Source organism: Cololabis saira, chromosome 9 (assembly GCF_033807715.1).
Source record: "Cololabis saira isolate AMF1-May2022 chromosome 9, fColSai1.1, whole genome shotgun sequence".
NCBI classification, from domain to species: Eukaryota; Metazoa; Chordata; class Actinopteri; order Beloniformes; family Belonidae; genus Cololabis; species Cololabis saira.
The window spans coordinates 11,371,929-11,395,300 of record NC_084595.1 but is presented as its reverse complement, the minus strand read 5'-3'; the positions used below and the strand labels follow the sequence as shown (position 1 = coordinate 11,395,300).

Sequence of the window (23,372 nt, the reverse complement as noted above, 5' to 3'; positions counted from 1 at the left end):
GTTCAATAGTTTCATTTTGCTCACATGGGACCTGATTTCAAAAGGTAGATAAGAGTGAATTAACGAGGATGCTGTGATTGACTTAAATATGCACATAGGTTTCTGAAGTTTCAACACACACTGGTTCTTTTTAGCAAAAGAAAAAAAGAAACGCTGTACGAACATGTTAAGACTTTTTTACATTGCGCATTAAACTAATTATACTGAGTCAAACCTTAGCCTTCTTTCATGTTCGCAACCGTCTGCTTTACTGCATCAAATCACAAAGAGGATGATTGTGTGAAATAATATTATTATTAAAACGCAACTGACATGAACTTAAGAGGGAAAAAAGAATTTCAATGGAAAGAATCATCAGACAGCATCTAAAAATGAAGCCTATTTTTTGAGTGTTGTGTTGGTTTTGTGGGGTCCGGACTGGCCCCGGTCCTGCCAATAGGCCCGTGGATGGCGCCCTGCCTATAGCAAACACTAACAGGTGTCAGCGCCATGTTTAATGAACTTGTGCAGTACAGAAAATGTTTTGTATTGATTACCTGCTCAGCTACTCAAGCCGAAGCAGACAAATAGTCTTTCTTATCAGCATTGAGGAAACAGTCAGTGAGAGTGATATACGCAGGCTCCACGCTCGGAGGCTCGGGGTCAGGGGAGGACGGCTGCAGCCGGAGCTCTGAGGTCACCGTTACTCCCGTCTGCCAACAGGAACGTGATCAGGACAGCACGCACACACACGGCCGCAATGGCCTTTCAAACTGCCGCTCCGCGTAAAAGGGGGGAGGCCAAACTGAAAATGTGTCCAATCCGACAAAATGGATGGCAGTGGCTCTAGAAACATCAGTTCAATTGCACCATGGATTAAGCCGGGGAGAAAATCCATTAGCAGTGGCTGACTGTGCTCTGGAGCACAACCCAAACAAAGAAGTGTTTACTTTGAATGTCTATCGACATCCTTCATACAAGCTCAGATTCATTTCAGGCGTGCGGTGGATACATTGCGCTCAAAGACCGGGACAAGGTAGAGTGTTTTCTGAAGCAATCTTTAAATGGAGCAATTCTTCTCAAGGGCTGTCAAGGCCCGGCTGCCGGTGAAAGCAAACACAGACCTCTCTCTCATCGACTCGCATTAGTGGCCGACTCGCTCTCACTTTCTGCCTTTACAATGGCATTCCTCAGCTTTGCACCGTACATAACTTCCTGCAGGCAAAGTGAGGGCTGCAGTGACCCTTCAAGCACGGGGCACCGGTGAGGGAGGGCGCCTCAATGGCATTGTCTTAACTATTATCACTGCAGGAGGAAACATGTTCGGGTTTGACTGATAAACTCTGTGTGTTTGTGTGTGTGTTATGTCAGAATATGAGCTGGACTCTTACTTGTTTGCCATCTCCTGGTTGTATTTGCACCGCAGGTCCAGCAGCTCTGTCTGTGCGGTGTTTAAAGCTGGTGACAGGGACATCAGAGGAAGTGAGATGTTGATTTAATAACATTTTGCAATATGTATTAAAATAGCAGCTCATTTTTGATTCAAAGTAGGGATGGGCGGTATGGACAAAAAAATGTATCACGATAATTTCTGGCATTTATCCCAATAACGATAAAAAAAATACCAATACAAAAAGTGTTATCAACGGGAATCTTTCTTTCTTTCTTTCTTTCTTTCTTTCTTTCTTTCTTTCTTTCTTTCTTTCTTTCTTTCTTTCTTTCTTTCTTTCTTTCTGGCATTTATCCCAATAACGATAGTCGTTTCTTTCTTTCTTTCTTTCTTTCTTTCTTTCTTTCTTTCTTTCTTTCTTTCTGGCATTTATCCCAATAACGATAGTCGTTTCTTTCTTTCTTTCTTTCTTTCTTTCTTTCTTTCTTTCTTTCTTTCTTTCTTTCTTTCTTTCTTTCTTTCTTTCTTTCTTTCTTTCTTTCTTTCTCATTTCCTCAATTTATCGTTTTTACCATGAGATGGCAAATTCTTTATCGTGAACGGTAAAATATCACCCATCCCTAATTCAAAGACAACAAATGTAGGGAAACCTGAACAGTCAAGACATTTAATAGAAGCTATATTTCATTACTACCAAGATTAAAACCCAAATTCCCCCAAGTAAAAAAGTGCCAATTTTAACTTTTATACATGTAAACAGAGGACCAGTGTGGACAGGACTGTTTCAGAAGATAGCAGCCTACTTCAATTATACAACAAGCGGCTCTTACATAACTTGAAATTAAATGCAACATCTCCAGAATACGCCAGTGTTTAAACCACTTACACGAATGTAGAACTTTGATCTTCTCCTTGGCCTCTGATAATTTGTCAGCCAAACTAACATCAGAGCTCTCCCCTTTCTCCTCCTCCTCCTCCCTACGAGAACAAACTCCGTCAGTTCTTTCACTGCATCACGGGTGCAGATTTACAGCTACAATAAAAAGGAATTGAAACTGAAAACACGTGTCAGAGCCAACCTCCTACCACCTGGTGACGACATGTGTGCTGGACGTCCCAGACCAGGAAGGAAATCCTTACCGCATTTTTTTAAATATTCTTTTTCAATAAGGATAAATGCATGAATAAATAGACATTGTGAATAAAACATAAATAAAGGAGTTAAAAACAACAGCCCATTGTACAGTTGGACTGTAACAAGTACTGGGGTTGTGGCGGGATACACTGCGAGTTACACAAGTAACATCACAAAGGAATTAATGGAAAATTCATTCATTTATTCAACAAACTGGAAAAAAAGCTCCCCACACCCTCCAAAATCTGTCAGAAGCGTACTTGTGAGAAAGTCTAATTAAAATGTCCTTGATCCGGTGAATATAAGGAGGTGGTTCTGGAGATTTCAAATGAGTTAATTTTAGCCTCTTAGAAAAGTATTAAATGCTAGGGTGTCCTTTTATTTGTTGAGAAAGGAACCTAACAGAGCACTAATGGCACTGATCTGTATTTCTTCCCACATTATCTCCGATAATGTTCAAAAATCTCTCTTTAGCCAGAATGGCAAGTTGGGCGAAGGAAAAACATATGAATGGAATTTAGTGCGGGCCGCTGACATTAATCGGGTCACGTAATGTGTAACAGTCGGGCCTCGGCAGGTTAAGTGTCTATAATTGGAATTCTCCTACTAATTAAAACATTGGAGCGGTCCGATTTAAAAAGGATCACAGAGCAACGGATCTATCATTCACTGTGCTGTTATAAAAAAGAAAAAAGTCAAACAAGATTGTTTCTATAAGAAATGTCGTACATTCACCGTTAATTCTGAATTTATATTCACTCATCTTGAATTAGGAAAAAAGAAAAGCATTTGTGTAGCTCAGGTTTTCACCGGCCCTCACCCTCCATCCTCGGCCCGGCCCTGGTAGTTCTGCTGCGGGGAGCCCGGGGCCCCAGGGGCCGGCGTGCTGTTGGGGGTCATCGCAGAGGCCGGAGAGCTGGACTCTGTAGCCTCCTCTTTCACAGCTGCTCCTGCGACCGCCAGACTGTCTGTGGGAATGCCCAAGGCTACCTTTAGTTTACCGTTGCTCCATCATTTAGTACAAAGCATCCATTATAAGTTTAGGACTGCTCTATATTCCTGTATATATACACATACACATGTGTATATATACATGTGTGTGTATATATATATATATATATATATATATATATATGTATATACATATCGTGTATGTATATACACCATATGTATATCAGAAAACATATATATATGGTGTATATATAAATACGGTGTATATATATACACTGTATTTTCTGGACTATAAGCCGCACCTGTATATAAGCCGCATCCGCTCTATTTAAAAAAAAAAAGATATGCAAGCCGCAGATATTTATGTTGTTAGATTAGATATTTACTACATGTACAGAAGGATTTTGAACTGTAAATGATGTACATGTTTGTACCTAAATAGATCCTTTCCTAACAGTGTCTTTTAACACGGCAGCAACTTTGCTGATTAAAACGGGACAGAACCAAGAGAAAATAACCGGTATTTATTTATCTATTTATCTGTTTGAAATCTGCTTCTACCTACTTCTATCTGCTAAAGAAGAAGTAGTGTATTCTTCTTTGCCTTTATTTTGTCTTAGTTTTGATTCTAATTCCGGTTAGAGCGCCCCGAGCGGTGGAAGAAAAATCCACAGAATAGCCGCACCTTTGTATAAGCCGCATGGTTGAAAACCTATGAAAAAAGTAGCGGCTTATAGTCCAGAAAATACGATACTGTATGTACTGTATATATATATATATATATGTATATATATATATATATATATATATATATATATATATATATATATATATATATATATATATATATATATATATATATATATATATATATACAGTATATACAGAAACCAACGGAGCACTCTTTTGGCCTGACCTGTGTTTTTAAGGCACTCCAGGTGTTTCTTCCAGTGCCCGCTGATCTCTCGCACCAAGGCCTTGCCGTCTGGGGCCAAACTCTGAAGCTGCTGCAGCCGTTCCTCCAGGGACTGAGAGGCCTCCAGAACAGGAGCCGGATCTGTGAGAGCAGACAGAGACAAATCTGTGCAAAGAGAACTACCACAACTAACATGATATGCACACACTGCCACTTTTCAAAAAAGCAAAATAGCTGCTTTACTCTGCGTGCTGCCTGTGAAGCACATTACAAAGTTTTCTGCATCACAGTTTCAGCACAGGCAGACTATTCCACCGAGACTTGTTTCCAAAGAGTGACTCTTAGACTCTCCTCACCCAGTTGCCTTTGAAAATTTCACAGGCTGGACCTAATGACATACAAGTGCTGTTCAGACCCTGCACATGAACAAAAAATCCAACCTAATGAGTCTTCTGCCACGCTGAAGAATGGCAAAGATGACAAAAAGACTACAATAAATATGTGACAGAGACTTAAGTGCCAAGTATACACCTTGACAAAGTGTAGAAAAAGTCTGCTCCTGAAAAGGGCGTTAAAAAAAAAAAAAGTGCGATTCTTTAGCACAACAGAGGAGCTGTTTTGCAATGCATGTGCGGCAGCACCGGGCCCATGGGGCCAACTAGGAGGCTGTTTCTCAGCTAACAAGTCTCCTCTGTATCATTTGATCATTTAAATTATTATGCCAGGAATTCTCAGGAGGCAGCTCAACACTCCACATCACAGGGCTGTTTTTAATCTTCCCCTTCCCTTTCTTCCCCTCCCGAAAAGTTCAACAGCTCAGAGAGAGCTGCTCCTGTTGTGTACCTGCCTGCTGAACACCAAAGGAGGTGACTTCTAGTGCCAAAGCACAGAGAAGCAAGCTCAGGGGAGCTCCTTGACGGGGGGGGTGCAAGATGTGGAGCCACACACACACACACACACTCACACACAGAATACAGCCCTTCAAAAGTCTAAAAAGAGAAGGAAAATCGCTGCTTTGCAGCACAAACTTTTCTCCCACAGCTTTCATCCGCTCATCTCTCAGACTTGAGCGTGGAACCCGACTGGAACCCTCCTTCAGAATGGGCGCCGAGTGAAGTGACTTTTCATAAGAAGTTGGAGCCGCAGACATTTAAACTTTGCCAGATGCCGCTGAGAGAACGCAGGCAAGAAAAACAAATGCCCGTCATGGACCCCAAAACTTCTGCCCCCGTGCAATTTTCTGAAATCCCGGTCACACATTGCAGCTCGTCATATCTGCATTTTCATCACACAAACATTTTGGGCCATTTAATTGATTGAACTATTTTTCCCAGGACCGTTTACACTCAAACGCCGTCTCCGTTCGTTGTTTCACCAGCTCTGGAGATATTGCATCAGTCACGAGGGACATCACTATTAAGAGCACAGCTCTTCTAAGACAAACAGGATGACTTAAAGCAGTGCTATTCCATCGACCCTCTGTCACAGAAATCACTTTATCAGCCTCTTTCCCATATATCCTTTCAACTTTTACTGATCAAAGGACAGTGATTATAGTTAGGGATCTCTCACACATGGACAAGCCAGGATTATCAGTCAGTGGCAGGGGAATAAAGTAAAGTCAAATTTAAAGTGAAGGGATATAACTTAAGTGCGTATACAAAATTAACCCCCATCAAAGTGGAGCAGCAGGGATATTCTCCAAGGCCCCAGGATATACAGTTACTGAAGGAGAGTCCAGGAAGACTGCTTATAACTTTAGAAAATAGAGCTACTAATTGATGTAGCTAATAAGAAGCTGTGGAGCTTCTTCTTGAAGCAGGTCTGACACTAAATCCACCAAATAAAACCTGAAAGAGCAATTCAACATCAAGCCTCAAGCTCACATCGCTGTTAACCATTAGATATTGTGCAGCTAATGAAGTATTATCTAGCTCGCATCACATCAGTCTCTGTAAAAATAAACAGCTCAATTTTTTATTTATCCCTTATCTTAATTATGGATGAGTGGATGTCTGCTCCGAGGTCGTGGTAAGTGATTGGGAAACAGGAGCTCGTTCAAGCTAATAAATCACAGAACATTTAATACATCGTCCTCTGGTGATCCAGATCTGCCGGAATCAAACCAGCAGCCTTCGCATTAGTTGGGGCGATGCTGGGAGGCTTTTTGCAACAATGTGTGGAATTCTTGCAGTCAGCAACGTCGCCTTATGAATGAGATGTGGGAGATGAGCTTTGGAGATAACTTTAAATGAAGATATATGCATTGCGGAAAACAGGATAGAAATAGAAATAGAAATAGAAAGCCTTTATTATCATTATACTTCTACAATGAAATTAGGCAGCAGCTCTGTCAAAGTGCACAAATGGATGGATGAAAAAAGAAAATCTGATGGGTTTGACTTCATAACTTTAATGCATTAAATACTCCCTTTGCTAGAAAATATTTTACAATTTAGATTTTTGTTTGTATGGGTTATGTACAACGTGGTGTAACCCTGGATTTCTGGCTGAAGAGGGCTGGGATAGAGTCCGGTAGATCCCTCTCATCCTTCAGATTCAGGTTCAGAAAAACTTTATTTATCCCTGAGGGGCAATTGCAAGAACAACTAAGCAGCAAGACGTTGAAAGTACCGAATAGAATAATAGAATAGAATAAAAGCAGATAAATAAGGCATGTCTCAACTCATCCTGAGTTGGGATAAGCAGTTTGGATAAGTAACGGGATTATGTTAAATTGGAAAAACCTGAAAAATGGATGGCAACATAGACATTTTCTTATTTTAAACCCCACAGCAAATACTAAATTGACTTAAAATGTTCTTTATTTCTTAACAGACAGTGTGGACCCCAGATATCCCATGCTATTCTTCACTTCTTTTTTAAAATTAACTTTTTTTTTAATTCCCTGACTATGTGCAAACTTTAGATATTGGATATTACTTTGAGGGTACCCAGCGATGATCCTAGTTTTCCTCCCAACACGTGCAATAGCACATGGTCGCTGTTGTTGCATTTCTTTCATTAAGAAAAAAGGAAAATCCTTGATACAGGTCAGAACTGCAGGCGGGCCGGTCCAGAACCTGTACCTCTTCTTCCTCAGCCATGCCGTAAATCTACTTTTCATTATTATTCGTGCCATCACAGAAGTGTTTACTTTACCAAGGGCAGACATTTTTGAACTTTCTACAGTCTGGAAGGCCCTTTTCATCTTCTGTCCAGAGGACACAGACGTTATTTCTTCATCAGACAACAATACAAGCCTGCACTGCATGATGGTCCATCCAAGATGTCTCAGAGCCCAGACACATCCATCATCAGCTCTGGACAAGGTTGGTACAAGGCTTCCACAGTGATGCAGATGCTGTGCTACTCCACGGTGGTGGAGAAAGAACTGAGCTAAAGAGAGACGCTCTCCGTTTACCCGGTGATTTATGCTCCAACCCTCCCCTGTGGTCGTGAACTGTGGGTGATGCCGGAGAAGGAGGTTGCAAGTACAACCTTTCAAAATGATCTTTCTCTGAAGGATGGCTGGGTAATCGTTCTGTACGGGAGTCACTGCCCCTCCATATCAAGAAGGAGGCAGCCGAGGTGATCTGGGGATCTGGTCCAGATACCTGCTGGGGATCTGGTCTAGATACCTGCTGGGGATCTGGGGCCGGATTCACAAAACATTCTTAAGAAAAAAAATCTTCTCAAGTGTCATTTTTTTCTTAAATTCAGTCTTAGGAAGAAAAAAGAGAAGAAGTCATATTCTCCAAAAAAGTTCTTAAGTATTTTCTCAACTTTCTTCTTAAGTTTCTTCTTAAGAAAAAACTTAAGAATAAATGGTATTCTTGAAATAAAAGTTCTCAAATTTGTTCTTGACTTTTTTCTTAACTTTAAGACAACCTTGACCTGTCTTAAAATTTCTTCTGTGAAAAGTTAAGACTCTAATATCACCTTTTTCAACACATTTTAGACAAGTTTAGACTAGTAGGTCATAGTTTGAGGATATACTTTGTAATTAATTACACAAAGAGCCTGTTAACTGTTTGTTAGCATGTTAGTTAGCCTGGTAGTTCATTATTATTGATTTTCCCCAATAGTAATTTTTTTTTGCACATTAATCTCATCCACCATAACCTTGAAAAGTTCCTGCATCTCTTTTTCTCCTTCTCCATGTTTAGTGAGTGACTGACGGTTAAGACCAAACTACCTGTATAAATGTTGTTTGTTGGCGCGTGCAATGCAATGACATATTTTAAGAAGTTCTTAAGTAGGAAAAATAAGAAATTCGTAAGAAATGACAGTTCCTAAGACGGTTCTTAAGAAAATATTGAGGAATTGCACTTAAGAACTTTCTTATGAACTTCTTAATTTTAGATCTTAAGACATTTCTTAAGATCGTTCTTAAGAACATATTGGTGAATCCGGGCCCTGGTCCAGGTACCTGCTGGGCTTCCTCAGAGGAGATTTGGGAGCATATCTCAGTCTTTTTGAATCGTTGAAACTCCTCAAGAGTCCTTGAATCATTTAATCATGTTATGAACTGCAAAAGAAGAAATATAAACATCCCTGCCATTCTTTATGAGGAACGTGGTTCTTAATCACTTCAGTTACATGTTGACATTATCAGTTATCTCCACACTAGTCCTCAACCACATTCTGACCAACTTGCCTTGGTTGTGTAACAATCTTAATGTCTTTGATATCAGTAGAAGACTTGGCCAAAACTATGTGGAGAACAAGGGTTTTAATTAAATATATCCAAAAAGTCTATTGCACTGCAAAGGTTAAGTTTTCTGCTTTTGCAGTATTGATGCCAAGTTTCATCACTTTGGCTGAGCAATAATGAGGACACCACGGCGCAGTCGCCTCCTCGTGGTCTCTCTGGCTCCTGGGGGTTCAGCCTGATGAGGTGCCTCTCTCCCGCCGTCGCTTGTGCAACAGCAAAGTCAGCGAGGAGCCGGACGGCTCGGCAGACGGCGGGTGGCACGAAGGAGGAAGGTGCACGAGTTCATGATGTGTACTTGGTGGGGAGATGGGGGGGGGGGGTGGACGAGGGTGCTGCGCGCCAAGACAAGCAGGTGTGTCGGGGCGGTCCGTCTTGGCCCTGTCAGCGATACACCATCATTAGGCGGTGTGGGCGCAGTAGGGTGCACCATTATGTCTCCCTGGGCCCTGTGTAATTACGCTCTGACATAATTAACCCAGCAAGCCCATTAGCCAAGCATTGGCTGGCTGAAGAAAGAAAAAAAATGCTATAATTATTTGTTGTGTGCATGTTAATGAGGCCAGCTGTGTTCCCATCATACAACACGAGCAAATTAATTTACAAGGCTGTGCTCCAAGGTTTTTCTCTTTTTCATTCAAAACAGTCTTGTTTTTTTCTCCCTCCGAGTGGACTTCAAGGTCCATAAACAAGCTCTGCTGGTGCTGCAACAAACAGCAACACTGCTGTAATATTGTTGTCAAGGACCAAAACTGGGTTGACAGAACGCTCTAACTTTCACCTTCACAGACAATGCGAGTCGATAACAAAATATGTAGAAAACGTTTGCCACATCTCTTCTCCAGCCCGCCAAGGAAATAGATTCCTTAGATTAAAAGAAACAATCCAAGAAACGTGACTTTTGTGTTTGTGGCGTATTTTAAAACCATCAAGGGTTCGATGCTCAGATGGCAAGTTGAACTCTCACTTCCTCTTCATGTGGTGGAAAGGAATAAGAAAAACACTAAAATAAAAAGATGAGTGGATTGAGAAAAAGTGCGACTGTGAGAAGTAATGGCGTTGTTTTTCGCGTGTAAACAAAACAAAGCTGAGAGAAACTTTTAAACCTGTGCTTTTTCATTTGCTGTTCCATGTCTTGCTTTGACAGACTGAAGGACGACAATGGCATGACATCAATGCCGAGGCATCTTTAAGCTCTGAACAAAGAGTGGAGTCAGGGGAACAGAGAGCCGAGCCAGGCGGCGTTTAAAATTAACGCGAGGTGCAGCGCTGAGGAGAAGCGACAGTGACACCCGAACCCAACTTCACTAGAAACACAGAGCCACCAACTTCCCACTATCATTCATTAAACGTGCAGGACCAATCACAAAGAATTAACATCATTATGTACACTTGTCAATTATCTTTTTATTCCTGCTGTCAGGTGCGCACATAAAGACATTCCAACACACACACACACACACACACACGAGCTGCTGTCTTTTAAGAGCACACTCTCTCTGGTCCCTCTGGGGTCTCCTACTCCACAGGGATCAGTTGTAGAGGCCTGGCTCTTTTATGAACATAATGCATTATTAAGCACCTCAAACATCTCCTGGGCCTTTGTTTATTACTGCTCTTATTAATCACTTGTGCATAATCTTGTCCCGCCCAGAGTGCTTTCATTTTCCATCAGCTTTTATATGCCCTTATTTTTGAACAGACTGCCACAAATGCACAAGGCACTCCTCCTGCGCTCTCGCCGTGACTGTACGTACTCAGCTGCACAATTACAATAAAGCGGCCACTCTCCATGCCTGGTAGGCCTCTCTGCCTGGTGCATTTGTGTGTTGGCCCGGTGACGAAGGACACCCATTCTTCGTGCATCTGAATGACGGGTGAATCCCTGAGGTCAGTGCTTTCTGCTCACAAAGCCTTATAGCCAAGGGACACACCTGTTGTTAAAATGTAAGGCACTTATGACCGTCTTATCACACAAAACGATACGCGTCTTTATGAGGGAAGTGTGTGGGGGGGGGGGGGGGGTGTGCTTGTGCTCTCCTTTGCAGTACCAGCGGTCACCACTGGCAAGCACTGTTGTCATAACATTTCCATCTGCACACGTGCACATTGACATGCACATGCTCCTCAGACACACACACACACACACACACACACACACACACACACACACACACACACACACACACGCAGCTACAAGGGTGTATTCAGATCAGAATCTTCACAAACTCTCAGTGAGCTTCCCACCCAGATGAAAGGAGATGTGTTCTGAAGGAAAGGGGGAGCAGGGTGGATCCTGGGGGATGAGTGTGTATACTGAGAGGAGGCGAGGAAGAGCAAACACCTGGAGTGTCATTCTCAGGGCTACGCCCCTGGCGACAGGGCCTCACTGCTTTCACAGAGGTGGCAACAAACGCAGACGTTCAAACGCCCCTCGCTCGCACAGGCATGCACGCTCCAAAAGAGATGAGCCGATGAACGAGGCGGGTGAGGAGGAGAGGAAGAAAAAGAGGGGAAAAAGTCGGGTTGCATCTCTGGGAAGAGGGGGATAAAAACCCGGGCAGAAGCTGCCACTGTTTTTCAGCGTTCAGTGATCAGGAACGTGTTTATGTGCGCTGATCAAAACCGTGCAGAGGTGATATAAACATTGTTAGGGAAACACGGTTAACAGACCTCTTTCAAGCCCAGACTGGGTGGGAGTTGGAGTGCACAGCGTGTGGAGATGTCACCGTCAAATCAAAATATAGCAGGCTAATGAAACACTCCAGTGGATTGACATATTGGCTTTGGGGCCTCATGAAAGTAGATTAACAAAAAAATAAATAAATCACTTAAAAAAAAAAAACTGGCTTCAAGAAGGTATTTCTGCACAGTTTACCGTGGTGTTCCAGTTGCCATTGAACAGTAACGTGAGCCGATCTTCAGGTGATCAAATCAACATCTCTAGTAGTTACGCTCTTTATAGTCAGCAGTGACAAAGCCGGAGTGGATAACGGACGTGTAACCAGATGTTAACGATACACAGACACAACAGGTCGCATATTGAGCTGCTGTGTAGTGAGTGTGCCGCCCCACACCCCCCTTCATGTTCGCCTCTTGCATTCATCAACTCCACTGTTGGCCGGCTGTGATTGGACCAGTGGACTTTGTGGGTGTGCACACACACACACACACACACACACACACACATGGAGAGGTGCTTTCAAATGAAATAAAAAGGAAAGAAAAAAAACCGTCCTGCCATGAATAGTAATAACTGCATTAAGATTAACGAGCATGGCGTGTAAAGAATAATTGCATCTGTCAAAAGATTAAAAATACATGAGCTGTAGCATTTGTTGAGGGGATGGTGGGAAAGCTCAGTGTTGGCTTTGAGGGGACGCAGAGAAATGGAGTGGGTCCACAGCCAAATGACTGTCCACCGGTGTACCTGGAGTCATCCATTCTGGCGAGGGGTGGGCAGCAGAGGGGGGGGTGGGCGGCGGGGGGGAGGTCGACCTTGGACACTCACAGCAGGATGTACAGTGACAAACAGGATACAGAATACTGTTCGCCCCATTTGCAGATCCTACATAGTGTAACACACCAGTGCTCGCTGCTGGGACTCAGAACTGGTTTCAGCCAAATCAATGTCATCATATGTGGCAGAGAACGCACCGAGGGCCAGTATTATACTTTATTACATGTTTGACTTTTGAAACTTACACCAACTTTACATTAAAACTCCTTATCTCAGCATTTGCCGATGCAGGTCCTCAAGGCCACGAGCCACGTTTTAGATGTTTTCGCACCAGAACCACGTTCAACTTGTCACTAAGGCCACGTTTACACATAGTCGGGTATTTACAAAAACGGATATTTCCCCCTCTACGTTTTGAAAAATACCCTTGTTTACACGAACCCGGATAAATACGCTGTTAAGGTGCTATGAGCATCCAAACCTGCAGGGGGCAGTGTAACAAGAAGCATAAAGTCATGCTAGCCAATCGGAATCCTGGAAAGAAACGTCAACAAATGACACGTGTGAAGCCTGAATAATATGGTTCCACATTAAATCGACGGCGTAGCCTACGTACGGTGCGCGTCGCTGCGTACCCTACGCCGTAGGCTCTGCGTTGGTGTAACGTGGAACCATAAATCAGCCTAGACTGCCAGTTACTTCCAAGACGGAACGAGAGTCTTTCGTTTGGAGTGACAGAGAAGTGGAGTTACTTTTAAGTGTGACTTTAGAATATAAAATAGGTAAAATACAAGAAAATATTGACGGTGGCCAAACAAATTGTAAACACAGGTCGCACAGATGATGCTGGTGACGCTTCTGTTGCATAATGTGACGTTCTGAAGCCTAAATCTCCGTTTCCCTCCGTTTACAAGCAAACGTGAAAACTGAGTTTTTCTAAAATCTCCACTTTGGCCGGAGTTTTCATAAATGATCGTTTTTGGTGACTTTGAGCTTCGTTTTCGTGTAAACGAACGGCCAAAACGCATGAAAACGCCACCGTTTTTGCTCTGTGTAAACAGGGCCTAAGACGTGCGCAAGTCTGTTAATGATGAATTCATTTCAATCAGGGGTCGGAGCAGGGAAACATCTCAAAACATGCTGAATGACCCCAGAGACCTTGATTGGGTTACGCTGCCCCATCTCGTTCTATAACTTTGTGAAGTTAGGACTGTTTTACAAAGAAAAATGATATCAGCTTAGTCTGGATTCAACATACTTTAGAGATTCATTTGCTATTAATCTAATAAATTTCCAAGCAAACAAGTTCAAGGAAAGTCCAATTCAGCTCAGTACAATTAATTCCAATTACAATTCAATTATATTCCAATTGAAACCAATTTGTTACAATGTATCTGGAATCAAAGTCAGTCCAACTGGTTACAATTATACTCATAATGCAAATGAATAAAAAGTCTCTAGAAGTTGTTTGTTTTGAAAAACAACAACACTAATGTAACCATTTATGCTGTCCAGTAATCACACAGAGTACTTCTTAATGAGCAATTATTACATCACACACTCCTCTCTTTTAATAAGTAATGATTTGACGATGTATAATACCAAAGCCAAGTCTCTGACCTTTACTGGGAAAGAAAAACAACTCACTTCTCATTAAAGAGTCGCAACAGTATAGAGAAATAGGCTGCTCCGGTTTGTAGGTGTAAGGTCATATGGAGGTGGGTAGCCACCTAGTCACCTGACGTAACTGGATACACCAGAGCCTGCTCCGCTACACAACACACAGCCTGCAAACAGACCATGTGACAACAACGTATTTAACGTCCAGCGACGGATGGCGCAAATTATTTAGCATCCTGAAAACAAATCCCTTTTTTCTCCCTTATATATTTAAAAAAAGGAGGAAAATAAAATGTTGGATGAAAGTGGCCTTTGCTCTTACTTAAAAATCATTGAATGTAACATAATACTAAATTGACTTGATTTACTCCTTGAGAGAGTGGTTTGTGAGAAAATACATACAAAAAATGCTTCTGCACTCGAGTTCAGGTCTTGATATAAAAGGTGTGGGTCAGAAAAATCTAACTGCATACATCTTCAAAGAACGGTATTTCTTATCACGGAAATAACTTCATTCAAAGTGACTGAGCGTGTGTGTGTGTGTGTGTGTGTGTGTGTGTGTGTGCGTGTGTGTGTGTGTGCGTGATAGCGCAATATCAAGCAGGAACTTCAAGGAAAAATGGAGACCTTTAAAAGTCAGTTGCCGCCGTCGCCATTCCTCTGACGCAGACTTTTATCTTGTATTCATTGAATCTGTAAACAGCATTCTCTACTCCTGCCACAAGTGTTCCTCTGATCTAGACTGAGATTGGGCTGCCATCTCCTGCAACAATGAGCAATATAGAACATGGTGCCCTGGCGCCCAGACAACAACTGAATAAACACATTATATGTTTTTTCTCCCACCCCGACTCGCCGTCTTTGCCCCCTCTTTTCCTTCTCCCCCCACGCTGTCTTCATCAGGCCCACATTCCACACAAAGCCAGACTTCAGTTGGGATTTTAATTGGCCCTTCACAATCAACAGCAGAGCTGCTCAAGGATGTGTTCACTCCTCAGACAGGCTACACTCAAGGACCAACGCTGGGGTTTGAAGTGGCCTCATGCCGAGTTTTGGAAGCCACTCTAGACTTTGAAAAATGGAGAAGAGCCCCAGGGTATAGAGTTTTATGCATCTTATATCCACATGCAGTCATACTATATCCACCGTGAATGTGGCAAGACAATTACTTTCTGGTCTGAGTGAGAAGACTCAAACCAAATGATGTCTTAATGATGAGAGAGTTGGTCCACTCACACCGGAAAGCCGTTCAAAAGGGAGGAAGATCATTTTGGAAGTAAAGTAAGTGTGGTGCTGTTCCTTGGGAAGATTCCCATCTCCGGTCTTAGTAGGAGACTTACCTGGGGCCTCGATGAGCTGTTTGTAGATTCCCAGGAACGCAGACTCTGCCTCCTTACTGCGCTTGTTCAGAGCAACCACCTGCAGGCAGGAAGAGGCCATTAGTGTAAACACGGGCTGACATAACCCCCACACTGGCATGCAAACATCCTGGCTCGGCAATCTTAATTTCTGGCAATAGGAACAGTTATTGGGGAGGAACGAGCAAACATGGCATGAACGAAGACCTCTCTGACTGTGAAGCACGGGGGCGATCTAATCGTGGTTTTATGTTTATCTTAAAACCTGCAGCACATTGCACTTGTTTCATTAAAAAGAAGCAGAGTCCGGATGGATTTAATATCATTATCACCAGGGGTGTCAAAAGTATTCACATTCATTACTCAGGTAGAAGTATAGATACTAGAGTTTAAAAATACTCCTGTAGAAGTTGAAGTTTCAACTCAAGTTTTTTACTCAAGTAAAACTATAAAAGTGCTGTTTTCAAAACTACTTAAAGTATAAAAGTAAAAGAAATGTAAGGGTCGAAAAAGCCATTAAGGACAAAAGCCATTGAAAATTAATGCATCTTAGTATAATGCAAATATATTAAAGAACCTTATATGTGTACTATTGAGCATTAACATGTGTTTCAGAGAGCAGGAGATATGATGACTAGTTGCCTATAAGTATTGTAATGGTGCAAAAAGTCAAACTTCAGAGGCATGTTATCATTTATCCTAACCTTTATTGGAATGTACAAGCAAGTTTAGTTGCAGGAATCTGAGGGAACGGATGTAAGAACAAAACTGGACAAGAACATCTGAAACAACCACAACCAAATTCACTCTATCTGGATGGAGCAATTTAACTGGATAGTTTTTTTTAAAGGCCGGAATGAAATAGAGTAACAAGGCTGTTTTTAAAATGTAAGGAGTAAAGAGTACAGATAATTGCATGAAAATGTAAGGAGTAAAAGTAAAAAGTCGTCTGAAAAATAATTACTCCAATGAAGTATAGATAACCAAAATTTCTACTTAAGTAAGGTAACAAAGTATTTGTACTTTGTTACTTGAAGCCTCTGATTATCACATATGAAGATAATTTTCTAAAAAAGACACAGACCATCACACCTGAAAGTTTGTTTTTACACGGACTGCTTTCTGGACAAATGGACAGATCCAGCCCACAATGTTTATCTTCAGGCTGTTTCCCATGTTGCTACTTGTAAGATGATAAAACTTTAAAAAAAAAAAAGCCTTACATAAAATATTGTTGAAATCTGTCAAGTATAAAGTCAAATACTTTGAAAATGAGATAACCACTTTCATTAGGGTTTCACAAACTTCACCAAGTATAAAATTATGTATGTCTGTTTCAAAGACAACACTGAAAATAGTATATTTCTAACAACACGTAATCAGCATAAGGACTAAAAGCCAGTCTCATAATATCCTGCTGATACGTCAAATATCTATATGAATTAACAGATAAATATCGAGCAAACAAAAAAAAAAAACAAAGCTGACTTTCTATTATGCATAAGCGGTAAGTAATGAAAGCATAAACTGTGACATTATTCTCCCTCTTCAGCTGCCAGGCCGTTACGTGTTGTGAGGGGTGACATTTGGCCCGTTAAACGTTGGCGCCGGTGTGTGCGAGGACACTCGCCAGTCGCTTCCTTCAGCAGCAACACTCAGCACCTGCTGTCCTCAACTCGGCGGGTGATGCAAACCAATTAACAATTCATTAGAAGGGACAAAGAAAGTGAATTAGCCACCACCTGGCCCCATGGAGAGGGCACCTGCACTAGCGAGTATGTGGGTTAGCCTGCTCTCGGGGCCCCGCTAGGACCTCGGGCCTGTTTGCAAGTCAAAGGACACGCTTTCAGCTCCTCTCAATGTTCTTTGCCTTACAACAGTATATCAGGTTAAGCAAAATCACCCCCACCACAAAGAGGAGACTACATTTAAATTACTGCCATCTATTGTCTATGTAGTTTCTGTCCCTGCTGATTACGGCCACTGTTGGATCAACTCAATGGAGCCTATAACAGAAGACTGAGCGTGTAGCATCTCTGAGCCGGGCTCCCCCTCGTCAGTATTGCTGCACTTGAAAAACATTCATTTCACAAAGGCTGAAAACACTTATGAGAATAGCAGCAGTGTGTTGAGGATGTTTAGTGGGGTTATAAATAAGGTGTGTGGAAAACAGCGCGAGACAGAGCACCTTTGATTTACTGGAAATGGCTGGCGTGTTCCCCGGGGAAGCATAACGACAGCATCATGTTTAAAGAAATATCATAAAGATCAAGCAAATCTCCCCCATCACTCCCACTTGGAGCAGCTCAGAGGAGTTCATGGAAAATGGAAAAGGCTGGAGCCCAATCAATACAGATGCAATAGTCTGTAGCTTGCTGCCAGCTCCCTGCTACAAAATGCTGTTGTTTCACTCAGTTCTACCCCAGTTTAACCTCCCACCCCCACCCACCTATCATTATCCGCTCCTCACCCGCTTCTCATCCATCCAGGACATTAAAGTTGCTTCACAAGAGAAAATGTATATCATAAACATTGCTGGTAACTTTATGTGTTGGTTTATGAGTGCATCAGCAAATTGTGTTGCTTCAGCAAAGGTGTGCTTTATATGCTGTGATAAGACTAATGTTTATTTAATGTTTGCTTTGTGTTAATGGTGAGTGAGAGCCGTTTGTTGAGCCACAGTTTGATTTTAGCCAGAAACAAACTTTTGTGGTTCAATTGCAGACAGCAAGCAAAACTACCAACAACACATGAAGACAAAACAACCTCCAACCAGAGCTCCACTACACCACTACGACATGCGCAAGGCATCAGGGTGTCACAGTTTTGTCACTTCCTGTTTTATTTTGAAGCCCATAGCTGCGTCCGAAATACCATACTTCCACCCTAATGAGTAGCAAAAACAGTATGTGAGATTTTTTAGTGCGTCCGAAACATTAGTACGTACACATTAGTATGTGCTATCCATACTCATTCCGGATACATTTATTTATTTATTTATTTTTTGGGCTCTAGTGGCCCTTTATTGAAGATGCAGACAGGAAAGGGGTAGAGAGAGAGAATGGGGACGACACGCAGCAAAGGTGCGCAGGCCGGGATTCAAACCTGCGACCGCTGCAGGAGGACTGTAGCCTCAGTATATGAGCTGCTGCTTAACCCACTGCGCCACCGAGCGGCCCATACATTTATTAGTATGGATTGATGGACACTAGCTAAGCAGAAACTTCCCACAATGCAATGCAGTGGCATTTGGTTGCTAAGTGCTGCGCAGATACGTTTATGTCCGTAATATTATTATATAATATTAATATTATAATATTCGTATATAATAATATTATATAATGTCATCTTGTTTGGGCCAGGATAAACGGGAAAGAGCGGAGTGGTGCTGCTACTGCTGCTGTGACTGGTTACCACGGTAACAACTCCCCCTCCCTACGGCAGGAAGTGCCGTGTGGCTCTGAGTAGTACGTCCGAATTAATGCATACTACTGATATTTACTCAAAAGTGTGCCGAACTTAAGTATACTTTTTGAGTATATACTGTTTAGTATGGCATTTCGGACGCACCGCATGTCTTTGTGTTTAAGTTCTGGTTTGACCTTCCTGTTTCCCATCTGGCCTGATTGTCTGCACCTGTGTCTCGTTAGCCCTTGTGTATATTCTTGTCTTTCCCTTGCTCCCTGCCGGTCCGTACTGTTCCATCCCTCCATGTTTTCCACGTTAGGTTTTTTCATAGTTTTTGATTCATGTTCATAGTCTGGTTTTTGGATCCTGCTCAGCAGTGTGTTTGGTTTTGTTTAAATTAAGAAATCATCTTTTTTTTGGAACGCCTGCCTTCTGGTCTCCTGCATCTGGGTCCTACTACAACCTTCCTGACACAGGGCGGCTGAAGCCATCGCTGGTAATCAGCTTCAGCTGAGAGTCTGATGGTTAAAATACATCAAGTCAGTTCTGCCTCTACTTATGTGCAACGCTTGAGACCTTGCAGCAGCAGCAGCAGCTACGGCACCATCTTCCACAGACCTGCAGGATCACCTGGCCCTCTATCATCCTTTAACGAGAGAACATGGAGATTACCTCCAAAATCACACCATTAACCTGCCTACAGACGCTAGCAGGGACATCAATCACACACCCGTCTGATGGGTCCTCACATCGGTGCCCGCTCTGCATGCAGTAACCCCTCCTCCCCCCTTCAACCCACCCTCACTATCATCAAAGTACTTTGTGGTGTGGCGCACAATACTGGCTAATCACAGACTCATTTTTGTGCCCGTGGAAATCAGCCACCGGCGAAAGCGGAGGGGAAGATTTGAGCCACAAGTCGCACACACACAAGCAGGGAACACTGCACAACGAGTTGCAGCTCAAGGTGGGACTACGACGGGCAAATCCTCTCTCCTCTTTGACTATGAAATATGGCTCCGGCCCTAGCCCTGGCTCGCAGAGCCTTCCTTGCCTTCACCCGTTTTTGTGATAAAGGATATGGCCACCGAGGGAACGGGCTTGGCCGCAGGATGGTTTTACAAGCATGAGTAGAGCCTGGGGCACAGTAGCAGGAGGGAGACAAAGAAAACCTGTTAGCGCCCCTCCATAACTCTTCACGCCGAAACAGAGTGGGCAGAGCACAGCCTCTGGGACAAGCCTGCTAGGAAACACTTACTGATAAGCCTTTGACAATACTTACAGTACCCAATAGTGAGCCTGTGTGTTAGAACAAACTAGCATGTGAAGAGGAGAGACAAATAGATTAAGAGAAACGTACAGGAAGAGAAAACAGAAAAGAGAGACTCCCATAAAGAATACAATTAGCAATTATGCAGTCATCATTTACAATTATCACAACTGGTGATTATGCAATTAGCACTCTAAATCATCGTTTCCCTCTCGGCCTTACCAGTTTGCCACCTCTGGTAATTTGGTTGTTTGAGAATAGGTTGTGATGATGCAGGTGATTAGTGAGCGTGACAGTGACAGGGGTGCGAGGTGCATGTTAAGGTAGCGTTTCGCACTGCGTTTGTGATCGGTATGGTGGGTGGCTTAGGGAACGGCAAATGTGTAGCTCCACAGTCCCCGATGTTTCCAAATTACCTGTCATCTTTCCCATGATGCAAAGGTCAGTGAGCAGTCACAGGGAGTCCATCCTGCTGTGCAGCTCAACGCGCAGCAGTCCAGCCCACAGGCTGACAGGGTGTCACAACAGCCCTGGTCCCGCTGCACGCTTATTAGGACAGAACAGTGGGAAAGCCCACCACCCAGAGCAACACTTGTCATAAGACCTTCTGCAGGAATTGCACTGGCTACCTGTCAAGCTCTCTGAGATCAGAAAAGGCGCAGGGCGCTTAGAAAATTGGGCAAATGTGGTCACCTTTTTACCACGCTATTTTTAAATATGCATTTCAAAAGATGTATGTTAATAAACAAAACAGAAGCCTCATGCAAAAGCTATGGAAAAGATCATATATTACCTGTGCCACCCAGCACTTCTGCAGCTATCACTGCTGCCAACTTTTTTTTTTTTTTTTTCTTTTTTTTTGAGGGCAGGTTCACGGGAGAGGCGGGGGCAGGGACATGAGCTGCTGAGGAGTGACTGATGAGTGGGTGGAGGAGAGGGGCATAGGTAAACACTATTGCAATACAGTCTAGATGGTGAGAGTCCCGTGTGCACCCACACACTCGTACACACACACGCTTTAGCTTAGAGGCATGCAAACACACACACACACACACACAGCAAATTGCCTTCAAACATGTACACTGCACACAGCCCGTGTTTTCTGAGGGCAGATTTAATCATGATGACATTCATCTCAGAGCTGCGGTGGCAGCGTGGCGGTGGCTGTGGCCGTCTTTGGATGCCCGGTGAGATGAACAGTCAGAGCACTGACACACATCTCGTCGCTGCGTCAATTCCAATCAGCGGTGCCTGTCATTCAAGCGCGCTGCGCTCACAACAGACTGACGCCACTGTCGCTCAGCCTCTGCAGAGCTGCCGTCTCAGCCAAATAAATGGCCAAAGCTGACCATACTAATATTCCTTTGAACCAGTAATCTGCTCGTCATGTGACTACATGCTGCAGCGATGCAGCGACAGATCAGAAGTGAAAAATGAAGCAGCCTGGCAGCCTTACGGATGAGCCTCTTCACCTGTATTTGAATGTTGAAATAAATTAAAGTAAAGTAGAGTCTTGTAAAGTGCAGAAAAAAGAAAATTCTTAGATGTTTAGGACCCTATCAAATTTCTGAGTCCTATGAAATATTGATCGTACAGCTATTATGGAAGCAGATGGACCCTGGCGGTCATCAAAATTGCATACTATGCATTCAATGCAGAGTTCAGTATGTACTGCATATTGGTACAGAAGTCGCCAACATAAAAGTAATTATGCCAAGGCACAACCAGAAGCCAGGCACCTTTGTGGTGCATTGCAGCCAGACTAGTCATTTTTGCAACTCCCCAAATCCTGCAATACTACATTTTGGCAAAAAAAACAAACTAAATCTGTACACAGTAGTAGTATAGTATGCATTTCCAATAACAGCCACCACCATTTGAGCTAAACTATAATGTCGAACCAGCCCCAACTTTCCTATGTGAAGAGAAATGCCACTTTTTTGTTGTTGGACTGTTTTCTTAAGTTTGCAGGAGATGGTTGTTCATGAAAGATCCCAGTAGGTCCACAGATTCTCAAGTACTCAGCCGTGTCTGTCTGGCATGGACAATGTAGTACATATTAAACTTTATGTACTCCCTTGGATGTATAAAAAGATTTTTTTATGCAGTCAACTCAAATAATCACACAATTCTCTACGAAAAGCATCTTAAAATCAATGGCCACAAACTAAGCGTACCATAATGCATTGCACCAACTGAAAGATGGTGTACAGTTAAGCAGACTCTCAGCAGCACCAGGATTTTCATAAAAATGCAAGTCATATATTAACGTGTTTTCCAGTTTGGTTTACCAGTTGCTCAGTAATACAAATTATGAATTAATATCATTATTACATGTGAGTAAGAAATCTCATAAACAAACACTTTTTTTCCTCTCTTTATAACTGGAGGAATGAGATAAACTCATAAGATGCGGCGCAAAAATAATGTGCTAAATGTAATATGATTAATGAAAATGTGATTAACTTTAACAGAGCTGAAAAATTACAAAGCCGTTGGTATTTATTTGCATGTTTTTCCTTGTGTGTGTGTGTGTGGTTATGGGGGGGGGGGCTAAGTTAATTCAATTTAGAGCACTACAAAAATACTTATGGTACGAGGAACCAATACTGTGTCATAATTAGACATTTCGGACATTTTGTAGGAAACTGTGTGATTATTTTTCTGCTGAAGAAAGAGGTTTGGACCTCACTGCCCCCTGCAATGTTCACCTCTGTAGCCACACTACACATGTTGTAAAGGTAGTAGATTGAGCTTTATAGTTTTAATAGTTACTTATATATGAGACCTTTGCTCAACACCACCCTGGAGTCATTATGTGGACCCAGGCTGAGAGCGCGCACATAAAGGTGGAGCTGATGTAATCCCACAGGACATGCCACATGAAACTGCATAATAGACAGATCATGACACAACATTAAACCCAGATCAAAGGGCCTGCTGTCGCTAACAGGCAGCAGGTGTTTTCTGGGTCCCCCTCTCCATCAACAGGCAGCAGAACCACCGGGTTCCCAGCCCGCTCCACAACACTCAAACGCACCAGCTTCCACACCAGCGCCTCAAAGTCACGGCAAAGTCAGCGTCGAGAGATGAACCAAGGAAGAGAAAACAAACTCTTTCTGAATGTCTTTGTAGTTCAAAAGACAGGAGTTGTCATCTGGTTTGAGCTCA

General features: G+C 42.7%; 1 protein-coding gene across 2 annotated transcripts in view; it reads right to left on the bottom strand.

Moving 5' to 3' along the window:
• cux2b (cut-like homeobox 2b) overlaps nt 1-23,372 on the bottom strand; it is a 109,020-nt gene that overhangs the window by 21,963 nt on the left and 63,685 nt on the right. For both annotated transcript variants that reach the window (XM_061730474.1, XM_061730475.1), the window contains exons 4-8: nt 15,506-15,584; nt 4,372-4,512; nt 3,325-3,472; nt 2,256-2,347; nt 1,371-1,437 (exon numbers count right to left, since the gene is read on the bottom strand). In XM_061730474.1, the coding sequence (XP_061586458.1) occupies nt 1,371-1,437; nt 2,256-2,347; nt 3,325-3,472; nt 4,372-4,512; nt 15,506-15,584 (527 nt within the window). The remainder of the gene's footprint in view (nt 1-1,370; nt 1,438-2,255; nt 2,348-3,324; nt 3,473-4,371; nt 4,513-15,505; nt 15,585-23,372) is intronic.